The following is a 14,350-nucleotide window of genomic DNA, read 5'->3' on the forward strand; positions in this document are numbered from 1 at the left end:
ATGCAAAGAGTTACATTATGCAGTTTTATTTATAATGAAATACACAACATGTTGATGTTTTAACACCTTTTCATCATTTTCTGCATTTAATTGTCCAAATGACTATTTGATGAATCGAGTAAATAACCAAGAGATTAATAGATGATCGGGAATAATCATTTGCTGCAGCCCTAGTTGACTATTTGAGCCTCTCAGTACTGTGCGGTGAAACAAACTATAACGCTAAACAAATGCTCCTGCACACTCACCAGTAGACAGGCTGGGATGATTTTCTGTGACACTGGAGATCTGTGCCGTCAACGAAACAACAGACCAGAACAGTAACGATGACCATCTGCAAACTGACAGCATCTTCACTCTGGACACGACTGTGGACTGTGAACTATGACCGAACAGTCACGTTGATAAGTAGTTGCGTTAGTGGGGGCGGGCACTGAGAATCTCCTTACCTGTGATTGGCTTATGCTCAACCAGTTCTGTTTGCACTGCTCTGTTGCACATTACATTTCTGAGACTTTTTCTAACCATTTAGTGAACTCTTTAACTCAGGAATAATGAACATATCAATACTTGATTGATGCATATCGTTTAGACTATGTTGTGATGATTGTATGTAAGTAATTTTGCCATTTAGTTAAAGGTGAAGTAAGTAGTTTATAGTGACATCTAGAGGAGAGGCTGAAATTTACAACAAAGAACTGCTCCTCTGCTCACCCCCTCCCTTCCCTGAGCGCTACGGTATCCTCAGCAGGTCAAATGTCTACCTCAGTGTCTTTCTCTGTGTCAGCAGATGAGGTTCGTGAGGCGAGGTAGAGGGCGAGCTACCGCGGCCGTAGCAGACGAAGCGGAGAGAGTGGAGGCGGGACTTCCGCTACAAGTAAAGCGACGCTTGATTCGTTCTCCCGCGTTTGTCCTTACAGGCTCCGGTAGAAACATGGCGTCTCGCTGCTAACAGTGGCTATGCAACTGCGGCCCGCGACCATGTTATTTTACATGACTTTTTGAAACACTACGAAAATGTATCAACTATTATACAGCGACTAGACAATGCAGGAGCACATCATATGTATAAAAAAGTGGATTTTGGGTTAATATAAACCCATAAATACTACACAGTGTCCCTTTAATACTTTATTTCTTAGTGTAAAAGAAGATGGATAGAAAGAAAAACTACCGCCCGAACAGGGACTTGAACCCTGGACCCTCAGATTAAAAGTCTGATGCTCTACCGACTGAGCTATCCGGGCTCTGGCATGTCATCTGGGATCGACAAATAAGATCTTACACGTTCAATGTCAAGTTTCAATTGTTTTTACTCGAGAAATATGGATAAAAGTAAAGGTTAAATGTGAACAGCGTTCATTTCTAATAATCGTAATTTCCCACACTCAAACGAAAACGTATTATTGGTGGCAAAAATGTCTAAAGGCCTAATCGAAAATTGGATTTAATATGTATTTTGAGGCAGCTGTTTTTTTTTTTGATACAGTAATGTCGTAGCACGTTGTAAACAAAGTGTATTAAAAATTTAGATAAGTGTGAGGTTATTGAAATAATTGAGCTGGAGCAACAGCAGCAGCAATAGCTTGCGCCCTCTGGTGGTTGTAAAGAGAAGTGTAAAAGTTTACAGCATCCAAGTTACTAACCAAGCCCGAACCTTCTGAGCTTCTGAGTAATAATAATAATAATAATAATAATAATAATAATAATAATAATAAAAATAATCCATGTAAAGCCAGCCCCGCTGTTTTACAAAATCTATATGTACTAGACGTTACGGTAAGAGCGTGCAATTAAATAAAAGAAATAGATGTGGAATATCAAAATAAGATTCAGATATATAAAAATATAAAATAAATATATAAAAAATAAAACGACCTGTTTCCACCATCGCATTCCACTAAATAGCACATCATATCCAGCCATACTGATGTGGCATTTCAAAATAAAAAATTGCAAGTTGACCTACATTCCATCTATATCCAGACTGTTGAAAGGAAACTTCCTGTTTCTTCATCCCTAACGTGCAGTTGACCACCTCAGGGTGACCCTCACAAAAATATCAGGCCATTCTGATGTGGCATTCCAAAACAAAAGCCCTCTGAAATATGTTCATTTCAAAAGTTAGGAGGTTATTATGTCCAGTTTGTCTTGTTCTGTGTCGCAGTGGAGCTCACAAAATAGTATCTGTGATGAGAAGTAGCACATACAGAGAGGTGTGGTGTCTCCTTTTTTGGCCACAAGGTGGAGTATCCACTAAAGTGAGCACTGCCTTCTGTTGTTATTTGTGTTCTTAGATAAAAGGTACCATGGACACTTTGATATCTTTGATGGCTATGATAGGGAGATGGATTGGGAGATATGTACTGAAAATATCTAGCAGTTTGGGGTATGTGTGTCCGTTTTAACTGTACTTTGTTTGGTGCAAATTCACTGCGTGACATGAGGTTACGGTCACGTTGTCTTATTACTGTTTGAACCTATTGTCGCGTTGTCTTTTTTTCAGCGTGAGAAATGCAATATGTGGCGAGAGTGCGTGACAAAAGACAGAAAAGCGTGAGACTTGATAGCCCTGAGTGTCGCATTGGGAGCTGAAACCGGCGCCCGGAGTGTACAACCGAAACCCGGAGACAGGAGACCAGAGCCTCGGTGTCGGACACGGTAAACGAGCCGCTGGTGTGAATCTATCTAATTTACAGGTACAGGTTTACGTTATAATGAATTGCGTATTTTACGTGCAACAGGTGGCTCCGTGGCGCAATGGACAGCGCATTGGACTTCTAGGTACTTCGGACGAGGCAATTCAAAGGTTGTGGGTTCGAGTCCCACCGGAGTCGCATTTTTATTCTTCCGTGAAAAATAAATTCTTGCAACATACATTTTAAATAATGCATAGCTGCCAACTCTCACGCATTGGTCGTGAGAAACACGCATTCGACGTCACAGCTCCGATTTGTCACGCTGAAGTACACATCACGGTTAAAACGGTTTATATCTGACAGCTTAGTTTATCTGTGTTCTAACCTGTTGAGCCAGAGAAAAGCCACTCGTGATCGATAAGTTATGCCTGCACAGCCACTCGTGATCGATAAGTTATGCCTGCACAGACTATGAGGAGTACACTATCAAATATCGCTGGTTGAGCCAATACAGCCAAATTATTCTCACTTCTGTTTTTTTTGTTTACCTTTTTGTTGAACAAAGTATTAAGCATTATTAATACATAAAGCATAATGTGTAAAGCATTAATAAGCTTGGGATGTATAAAATATTAGTATAGCCATACATTTGCCACGATGACTCACTCCAAGGTTTTCTCAAAAGTTGGCAGCCCTGTAATGTAAGACCACTTGTTTGTTTTTCCTTCATTTATTTCTGTTATTGCAGTTCATGTATTAACATTTGACACAACACAACTTTGTAAAACAAAAATTTGTAAACAGGTTTTTGCCTTAATTGATTTATTATAATTTATTAATTAAAAACAATTAATGTGGGATTTGTGTCCCCTTGTCCCTTTTGCCCTGCACAAGAAACCCAACCTTGTTAAAAGAAAACCCTGAGTACATTTTAAACAAGCTACTTTTCTTTTTTACTTGTACTTGAGTCCAATTTTATCAAAATAGTGGTACTTTTACTTGTGTTGAATATTTGTTCAGTACTCTTTCGACAGACATTTTCAATCACGCTCCATACCAGATGGTTGCGGTAATGCGCCAAATAGGCTCATTGGATTTTTAGCGCAAGAGGCAATACAGAGGTTGAGGGTTCAAGTCCCAGCGCTGTCTAATTTTTTTCCCCAGGAAAAATTATATAAATACTTGCAACACACATTATAAATAACGTAAGACAGATTGCTTGTTTATTTTGAGTGTATGTATTCCTTGATTTATTTCAGTTATTACAGTTCATTTATGTCTTCATTTATTTCTGCTCAACTTTGTAATTTTATTACAGGTTAGTTATGCCTTAATATAACCCAAACTTGTTTAAAAAAAAAAAAAAAAAAAACTCGAGTACATTTTAAACAAGCTACTTTTTCTTTTTACTTGTAATTGAGTCAAATTTTATCAAAATAGTGGTACTTTTACTTGAGTTGAATATTTCTATTTTATATATTTTGAATTACACTCCATACCAGATGGTGGCGGTACGGCGCCAATTTGTTCAGCAGCTGCCATAAAACCTCAAAGAAGAAGGACCAGCGTGGCGTTCTCGTACCTATTCTCGCGATACCCCCATGATTTCTCCTCTCGTCGTCCAAACATGGCCGCGCTGTATGAGGGGTACACGTTGTGCGGACTCGTCCCAGGTCAGAACTTGTCAAACTCGGGCATTCAGGGCGTCGAAGAGGAGCGAGACAGCGACCATGTCGTCGTCACGGACTGGACCAGATCCGTCACGCTGTACAAGGTAAGTGTTTTTGCGTTTGTTTTGACGAGGCTCTTCCTAAACTGGGCCAGCTGATGAGTGTAAAACATGTTAAACGCGTGTTCGCGAGCATCAACGGCTCTTTTCAGCAACACAGACCATGGACCGGACAAAAACATACTTCAAAGCTCGGATAGCACTTTCACCCCCTTTCTTTTAAACCCATTACCACTGGGTTATAACGGTATATAGCGGTAGGTTATTAGTTGACCAAAACATGCAAAGTGGGTTAGCTAACGTTAGCTACACCCACCGTTAAGGCGCTCATAGCAGCAGGGCTGCACAACATTAGGAAGAAGTGGGTGACTTGTAAGTACACAAATACTTAGTATGTAATGTTTCTGCTTTGGCTTGCTGCTAACACAGACCTTTATTATTATTTCCATTCTAACTACAAGTTCTGCTACTCACAAATATCTGTTAACCTGTCGAAATACACTGGTAACTGCAGTGTATGTCATTGCAACTGTCAAATCATTCATCTTGTAATTTCTCTGGTCGTTAACTACCTGGGTTATGAGTACAATATGAGGGGGAGAAAAAGAACGACGCTGAAGTTAGCCTCCGATTCGGTACTTAAGGGGAATGTTAAGTGGAAATAAACTTGATGTGCAGTGCGACTGTTTGTACACTGGTTGTCTGTTTTTTTGTGACACTTCTTGATGTGAAAACGTTTTAGACATGTTGGGTAAGACATTAACCTTGCATGACATCCACTGTTGTATTTGTGAAGCTTTTATTTTGTTTGTGAAAATTCTAAAGGGGAGATTTCACCGTTTTTGTTTTATACCCAGACCTCATTAGAACATGTCTGGATCCAAAACCACTGTACCTAGACTTCTGAAATCTGGACTAGATTATCCTACAGACTCTGGAGATTCATAAAAACACACTCTCTGATTTGTGAAACCTTTATTATATTTGTGAAAATGCAATAAAGGTACATTTCAACGTTTTTTTAAGCATATCGACCACTTTGGACTAAATCAGAGAGTGTGTTTTTATGAATCTCCAGGGTCTGTAGGATAATCTAGTCCAGATTTCAGAAGTCTAGGTACAGTGGTTTTGGATAAAGACCTATTCTAATGATGTCTGGGTATAAAACAAAAACGGTGAAATCTCCCCTTTAGAATTTTCACAAATAAAATAAAAGCTTCACAAATACAACAGTGGATGTCATGCAAGGTTAATGTCTTACCTAACATGTCTAAAACGTTTTCACATCAAGAAGTGTCTCAAAAAACAGACAACCAGTGTACAAACAGGCTGGCGAATTGGAGGCTAACTTCAGCGTCGTAGAAAACTATGTAATAATGTTTCATTTAAATATTGCAATTAGCCCTATCTATAGTAGTCCCATTATTGGCTAAAATGTTGTTATTATCTCTTCGTCTCTGTTCTGTGGTTGTGACAGGTGTCAGACCAGAAGCCACTGAGCAGCTGGACGGTCAAACAGGGTCAAACACTGACCTGTTCAGCAGTCTTCAACTCACAGACTAAGGAATATGTGGCTGTCACAGACAAAAAGGTAAAACCTTTTCGGTTTGTGTTTTTTTTTGGGCTGACTTGCTGTCAGATTACACAATTCAAGAATATATGTTCCCTGTTAATGTCTGTTCGTTATCTTATTTTCTTAAGGTGATCAGAATATGGAAGGAAGACGACATAATCTTAGATAAGACCTTCAAAGCAACTGTAAGTCTAAACAGGAGTATTCATACATGTATTCTCTTCCGTAGCACTTTGCATCCTCTTTCTTAACCTAATTTACACATACTGGAAAATAAATATGTTCTCTTTGTTTCCTTTAATTTGAGTAATATCCAATCATGTTCAGAGTAACTGGTAAAACTGAGAGCATTCTCATTCTGACCGATTATACGTTTACTCTCTCTAGGTGGCGTCGGATATCTGGAAGATTCACTGTGTACAGGGAGGAGAGCCTGTGGTGTTGTTCCAGCGAGGAGCTGTGAGACTGCTGGACTCGCTGCTCTCTGCTCCCCAGCAGCCCATAGAGGAGGTTCTGGCTCAAGAAGAGGTCATAAGGTCAGTCTTATGTCTTTATAACTGCGATTAGAATGTTATCTTCGGAGTCGGTTCAGAATCTACCCCAAGAAATGGTGCATTCCAGCAGTTTTTCATTTGTTTCGTCCAAGCCTTTTTTGTTAAAGGTTTGAATTTATCTGTGCAAAAAATATCAGCCAATAGGAACTCTGTATTGTATGTTGTATAAATTAATTAGAAAAAACTGTGTTACTCAAAACTCATGCTCACACTGTGGCTAATTGAGTTGTGTAAGCTCAATATTGTACAACAGCATGTAGTTGTTTATGCATCATAAGCTGTTAAGAAGTTTTTGTGGTGGTTATGGTGTTCACAGTTGTAATTGGAGGAACTGGTTTCTGGTTGAGGAAAGGCTGAGTAGATAATGCATCTGACTGCCATTTTGGATCTTTCAAGTTACTGTGAGGATTAACTACATAAAAAAGATGACCTTTTGTTTCCTATAGTGTGTTAATGACAGTTCCTTTTTGCATTTAGGTGGAACACAAACATATTGGCAGAAGCGCAGCAGTTTGTCATCTTTACAACTGAACAGGTAAAATCATGTTTAAATATTTGCAGGGTATCCGCGGGGTCTCATAAACGGTCTTTCAAAATTGTATTCAAGACCGTCAGTCAGGTCTCGCGTTGAAATGTTTCTATTTTTGAGGATGCGATGACATAATTAAAACAATGGAACTAAAGTAGGCCACATGTGCTGCCCGGTGAGAATTTATCGAGCACCTCTAGCTAGTGTGCTGTGCGCGCGCCGCGGTGTGTTACAGCTTAGCATAACATAGCAGCGGAGAAAACTTAATGAAAGCCCACAGCTAAGCCGAATTGCAAGTTCAACGGTTTGTGGCTCCAATCTTCCTTCATGTCTTTTGTACTTTTTTGCTGGTATGGATTTGAAATGGGTCTTAAATTGTATTCATTATGGTCTTAAAAAAAAGTCTTAAAAAGTCTTAAATTTGACTTGTTGAAACCTGCAGAGATCTTGATCTTGACACAAAAGTGGGTAGTTGATAATTCACTGGATCCCAATACTAAGCCTTGAAGACATTTAACCCATTAAGGCCTGAAGCGCCTGGAAAAAATGTCTCTAAATCCTGAGCTTCAATGCCTACTTAATGACTGATTTCTCTGCCTCTGTAGCAGATATAGGAACACAATTCAAAAAGTATTTGAGAGCTCACACCTGTGGCTTTGCTGTGAAATTGAGTTTATTTAGATACAAAAATTAAAAAGTGAAAAATTACAAATTAAAATTAAAGTGAATAACAATTTTCAATTAAAAAACAGTAAGAAAATAAAGTAATATCAACTTGTGTCAGTGCCTTGATTTAGTCCTGATGAAGTGTGAAGATCAAGAACAGCATATAATGACTGTAACAGTCTGCTTCACGTGACGGTGATGATGCTTACAGCGCTGCAGCATCTGCAGGTAAATCCACTGTCACCCCCTGGTGCGCGGTTGTAAACACTCCGTCGATTACGGTGCTATTTATCGTCATTATCGCCGACCTCGTCGTCTTCAGACATAATTATGTCTTAACCATAAATCCCGGTCGATTTGTTCAGCGCGTTCGAAGTTATCAGCGATGACGTCATCGAAGACGAAACTCCTCAAAATCACTGCCTTCAGAAATCGATCCGCTGTCAAAGTCCTCCATGTTTGCGCGAAGTAATTTCAAAACAATGTCGCGAGGAACCCGTACGCCCCCCCCCCCCCCGAAATTGACGTATCCGCTTCACCGGCGTCTATGAGAGAATAAAACGCGCAGCCGCTCTCCCAGCGTCAATGGTAGAAGTGTGCCAATGCTTTCCCGGCGTCAATGGGTTAATGTCCGAATTATCCCCAAAACATCATTTTGTCTGACCTTGTTTTCCAGTGACTACTTTTTGTAACTGCTGGTTGGCCTCTAACAGCTGTCTCTGTCTCACCACAGAAAGGAGAGCACTTCCTGTACCTGCAGAAATTGAACCCGAACACTTTACAGAGGTACCGGCTGGAGAGAGAAGAGCCCAGTCTTGCCCCGATCAGCTTTTCTGCCTCCTACAGGGATAAACACATCCACCTGCTTTATCTCTGTAAGCTTTTCAGCATTACTGTAGAGAGAAATAAATGATCTTGGTACAGTTTGTCATCATCTGCAGATTTTAGAGACAGAGCACAGGTGTTGTTCAATAAATGTTTATTAAAGTTATGAAATTATTGGACCAGTCATGATATTTGTCCTTCCAAATAGATCCTAATGGTCATCTCTACCAGAGTGTCATCTCTGTGCGGGGTCTGCGGACTGAAGATGGAGCTCAGGCTCTTCCACTTCCTCGTAGCATGCTGCTGAGTCTTCCTGTGGGTGAGGGTCCCCTGGATGCAGCATCAGCCCTCATTCTGGATGAAGCTCATGTAGCTGTGGTTGGGGTTCCACACCCGTCGGCCGGAGCTGGGAAAGGTAGCTTCACTTCATTTTCCCTGACCGTAGTGCTCCACTCAGACATACTGTGTAAGATTGTGGTTTTCATTTTAATCACAGCCGGTCTTACTGGGGTCTTATTTTTCACACACAGACAGTGAAGCTTCTAGAAAACAGGCAAAAGTCAAAAGACGTCAAAGACGTGTCTCAAAGATTAGGATTTTGATTGGTCACTGCAAAGAAACGGTAGTAGTATGATACTGATAAGGGCACAGTTGCTTTTCCTCGTGGCCGGAGTGTCAGGTTATCGTTATTCTCTTCCATTTTGAAGTAGACAGAGTTGGCATTTTTCCCACAAAAACCCTGTCCTATTGTCAAAGAAAAAATTACTTTGGGAAACTAAAGCTTATAGGGGAGCAATAGAAATATGGTAGATGTTGTTTTTCTGTTTCAACACCATGACGGGTTTCAAAAGAAAAAGCTGTCTCTTTCAGTTTTAAAGATGATACGATGGGGGATTGACACTTTGACCTGAATGTACACACTCAACAAAAATATAAACGCACAAAGAAAAACTTTTAGTTATTATTATGTGACAGTGTCGTGGGGGGTGCTGTGCCTATCTCAGCTGACATAGCGATAGGCAAGGTTACACCCTGGACAGCTCGGCAGTCCAACACAGAGCTGGAATTTAGATTATTTGAATGAAAATACATTTCAAATGAATGTAAGAATAACACTGATATTGTCTTCACCTGCAGTAACATTGGACCAGTATGAAGACTGTGATTAAGTGACTCCAGTGTCCCAATATTTCCTGAATTTATTTTTTCAGACTTTCTCTGCATCTGGAATACCAACTTCCAGACTCTTCAGGCAGGGAAAGAGATTGCGGGTAAAATCTATGGGCAGGTAAGCATCCATTTTTTTATTAAATTTCAAATAAACTATCTAGTCTTTCGTCTTCTGATGTTGGCATTTAACAGATTATGATTTTTAGTCATGCTAGCGACACAGCCTCATACTAGTGTACAGATCAGTGTGTATATGAATTTTGTTTGTATAAATTAATGACATATGCAGGAACCACCCAGTCAAGCGTCCCCCATTATTGTTGTTAGTCCAAGGTTCCCTGTCCTTCCAGCTGACTGGTGCTGATGGAGGACTGTATGACTTTGGTAGAGCATTGTGTCTGCTCTCCACTGAGACTGGGTTCACTGTCCCTCCTCACAACTGCGTAGCAGTTAACAGTCTTAAAAGAATAGATGCACGAATAGACTAGGGCTGTATTTTCTGTTTATGTAAAATTAAATCCGATTTGTGTTCATTTCCTCTTCCCTCTGACATAGCTATGGTGTTTTTCCAACAAATTATTCATTCCACATGGGAAAACCCTCTCTGTTATACCGTTTGTGTGCCCCAAATCTTCACTGGCCTCCGCACTGGGGAAACTAAGGCAGGCCAAACCTGAAGGTGAGCTTAAAAACTTTGCCTACTGCAAAAAGCAAATCACATATGGGAACAATTGACATTGGTGTGTTTGCCTGAATATATGGTACAGTATATTGTTCATTGAGGTCAGTGTCTTTCTTTTCTGACTGGCACAGACTCCAAAGCTCCAGCTTCAGTACCATCTTGGAACAATATCCTGCACGGGGAGAAAGCTCCTTCGAGAACAGTGGAAACCAGGAAGACGGTACAGTGGACAACTGTGTTTTTAAATATGTTATGTTACATAATTTTTCACCACTCGATGCATTAAGGATATATATTTTATTACTAATGTGTCACGCCATGCCATTACAGTGAGGTTTTGTTTTGTATATCTTTTGATGGTAAATCTAAAAAAAAAAACCTTCATTAATTAACACAACTTCCTAATAAAATTGTGTCATCACTCACAAAATAGAGTTATTGTATTGTTTAGGACATTTTGTCTTGAGATTTATTCAAAATGTCAGCAAAGAATAAGAATTTGACTCTTCTTTTAATATAGAGAGCAACCCGGAAGACTCAATCAACACCTTGTTTAACAAGTGAACAAGTTCTGGAGCTCATTAAGGTAAGGATTTTCAATTTTACAGTTTGGCTTAGCTCTTTAGATGTATTGATTGTGCATGCTTTTCATAACAATGTGGGCAATTTCTGTCAACAGTTAATTGACTAAATATTTTATTTAATGTAGACGGCGCCAGCAGAAGACGTCCAGAAAGAGATAGAGGGTCTTCTGTCTCGATCAGACATCCAGGACTTGCAGCTTTTAGTTGGGCAGCTTGTATCAGTCCTTGTGTCCCGCAGCCTGGACAATTCAGACTTTTACATCCCCAGCATCCTGGCACAGCTAGTACACACTCGGTACCTCTGCCACAGGTCAGTAAAGCAAAAACTAACTCTGAGATTGAATCAGGGTTCTCAGGGGTCCTTGAAATCTGAAAATAAATTTGTGCAAGAAAGAAGCTGATATTTAGGTAAATGTCTCCCCATGATGTGCCCTTGTTTGTGACGACACCAACTTCTGTTTCATGCCCTGTGTTGCTTGATGTACAGTAAGTAGACGAGGCGGACACAGAACGAACATAGATTCGTAATCACCAGTGGTGTTGTGGGAACTGTACACGCTGAGGAATGAGCGAGTAAACGAAAGAACAAATTACGAGATGACTGGGAAATGCAAAGTCCAAGATCATAAAGATCTTAAACCGTGTCACAGTCCTTAAATTTCATCCTGGAAAGTCCTTGAATTTGATGTTAACCACAGAAAATGCTAAATTAGATATAAAATGTGTAATGTAGAACTATTATCAGGCCATTTCATTTAAAACTATTTTGACTTGAATGCCATGGTAGTCTTCTCTGTAAATAAGGACTAATCTTGATGCTATCTCGAAAAGATATTTTAAAAAGTGAATTGAAATAACATGGGTGTGAGAAGATGTGTGCTGAGGGTGAACCCTCTACTGCAGGATGTTGCACCATGCACTTTTCAACAATACTGATGACATGAGCTGCTCACATCATCATTATATCACTTTATTTTTTTTTATCTACCTGTGAGCACAAATCCTGTGATAACAAAGTGATTATTCTGTGATCATGCGACAGAAAAACGAGTTGATATCATAGTCAGCTTCTGTAGATTTTCAATTTAATTCCATGACTTGAACCAGAGATACTAGTAGAATAATTCAACTGTTGTTACTTTTGTTGAATCTGACCGTTGACCTTTATGACCCTCTACAGTGTATGTCCTGACCTTGTATTGTTGGCCTTGGAGAGGAAGGATTACTTTCTGTGCCAACTCTGCTTGCAATTCTTCCCTGACATCCCTGAGGCAATCACCTGTACCTGCCTCAAGGCCTTCATCAGGTAAATGACACAGCCTTGTTGTTGCCATGACTACTTTCGTGGTAATTATGATTTTGTAATTTAAGAGGGGTTGACGTAAATAAGTTCTAAACCACAACGGTGTAGAACCTGGATTACCATGACATAAATGTGCTGCTCTGCCCTCATCTTGCAGTATGTCGGACAGTGATGCAGAGAAAGCCACCCTGGAGCCTGAGAGCATCTCCTTCATGGAAACCCTTGTGTCAAGGGACAGTGACCAGGTTTGCCTACAGAATGGTTTTAGCCCCACCACTTTGGACGAGGAGCGCACAGACAACCTCAGCGGGGACGGTGCAGTCTCAAAGACCAAAACTGCAGATCAAAAGACATCAACTCCATCGGAAAATCCCTGTCCGGTGGGATTACACAAGGCTGTTCTACTGTATCCTCCCAGTGCACACTGATCATGCAAACAAATTGAAGCAGCTATTTGTGTTCATTTAGAAGTTTGTTATTGCACTGTTGCATGTTGCCTTGCAGGAACATTTGTTGTTGAAGTCACTGGACCATGGATTTAATTAATAAGACAAAAAAGTATGAAACCTTGACTCAGGCTGATAAGAAATGAGGTTTTGCAGGCGGCATACAGTGAAACCTTCCTCCTCCCACACCTAAAAGATCTGACCTCCCAGCATGTTGTTGTAAGTGACAGATTTTTCTTCCTCTTCAGTCTCGTAATGTCTGACAATGGCCTTTTTGAACCCGTTTAATTACACTTAACCACTGACGATAACAATGATTTTCAATGTTTATTTTCCTTCTGTGTCCAATCAGCTTTTCCTCCAGTACTTGCAGTTCCTCTACCTAAAATATTCGCACGATGCCTTCCCACAGATGCACGGACTGAGATCACCAAGTATGACTCAGGTCTGTATTCGTTTGGGAGTCGAGATAATCAAAGTGCCCCCCTGTTTTGTGTCTGTCACAAAAGGACATGGTATGAGACCAATATGGGGGTGTAAAATGTATTTGCTGAAATATTTTCACATGTAGACATGCTAGAAGCAAGTCTTTTAATATAACCTGAACTGTGTGGCCACAGCCACAGAACATACATTGATGTACAAGTGATTCCCAAGAGTCTTGCGCTGAGTTAGAGTAAAAGAAAAATAACTGGAGGTACAAGACATGTTTGTGCTGGATCTAATTGTATTGACTGAACTTGTATTGATGAGATAAAATAAAAGCAGCGAAGATGGTCAAGGTAAAGGTAATAAATCTAGGAAAGTTTTTTGTATTTCGGGATATATTATCATACATACTTTATCCCCATCATCCCCAAAATATATAGATCATGAGCTTGATATTTACAGTGTAAACATTGTCATGGATATGGTCTGATTTCTGCTTTAACTGCTTCGGTCGGCAACAAATGGTGCAAGCTCAATGTACAGAATCCCACAATCAAATACGTGAATAATAATGTTTTATTTTGTATATTTCATTGTAGATCATGGATTGGGTTTGTTTGCTGTTGGATGCCCATTTCACAGTACTGGTGATGACTCCAGAGGCCAAAGGCTTACTGCTAAATCTCCACAGCTTTGTTAAGTCTCAGGTAACCATATCTCCTCAGTGTTTGGCTTCATTGGTTTCATAATATTCATCACATGTGACTCTGTTACTGTAGTTGTGTGGAAATGGTTGGTAATTAGTCCTACAGTTTCATCAAAAATGAAGGTAAAACGCTTATTGGAAAAGTAGACATATTATCTTTTTATTTTCAGGTGAGACTGGTTTCTGAGCTTGGAAAGATCGAGGGCAGCCTCCAAGAGCTGAACAACATGAAAGTGAAGGAGGACGTTGGGCAGTACTCCATTGAAATCATCGAGCTGTTTTAGAATGTGTACAGAATACTTTTAATAAACTTTTGAGCATAATTGTCTCTGTCCAACTTTTCACCTGGAGTCGTTTCAAGGTTGTGAACATGCATGTTTTGGCATGAATGTTGGCCATTAAAACGTAAACAAATTGCACATACCAGTGACCCCCATGGAGGATAAAGCTGAGCTCCCTCCACATGCCAAAAGACAGTCGTGAAAACAAGGCAATGGGCTGTGTGTGATGTTCAG

General features: G+C 40.0%; 1 protein-coding gene across 1 annotated transcript; it reads left to right on the forward strand.

The window, feature by feature from the left end:
- Window positions 1-4,266: 4,266 nt before the first annotated feature.
- On the forward strand, window positions 4,267-14,119 carry nol11 (nucleolar protein 11; the record flags this gene model as incomplete). The annotated part of the gene is made up of 18 exons (XM_083906261.1): window positions 4,267-4,413; window positions 5,846-5,959; window positions 6,070-6,126; window positions 6,329-6,477; window positions 6,973-7,030; window positions 8,424-8,565; window positions 8,724-8,930; window positions 9,727-9,803; window positions 10,241-10,364; window positions 10,499-10,587; window positions 10,888-10,953; window positions 11,077-11,261; window positions 12,132-12,257; window positions 12,412-12,660; window positions 12,841-12,919; window positions 13,053-13,145; window positions 13,729-13,836; window positions 14,006-14,119. The coding sequence occupies 18 exons, from the start codon at window positions 4,267-4,269 to the stop codon at window positions 14,117-14,119; spliced, it is 2,184 nt and encodes a 727-aa protein (XP_083762387.1).
- Window positions 14,120-14,350: the final 231 nt, after the last annotated feature.

Source organism: Microchirus variegatus, assembly GCF_963457635.1.
Source record: "Microchirus variegatus genome assembly, chromosome: 19".
In the NCBI taxonomy this organism is placed as follows: domain Eukaryota; kingdom Metazoa; phylum Chordata; class Actinopteri; order Pleuronectiformes; family Soleidae; genus Microchirus; species Microchirus variegatus.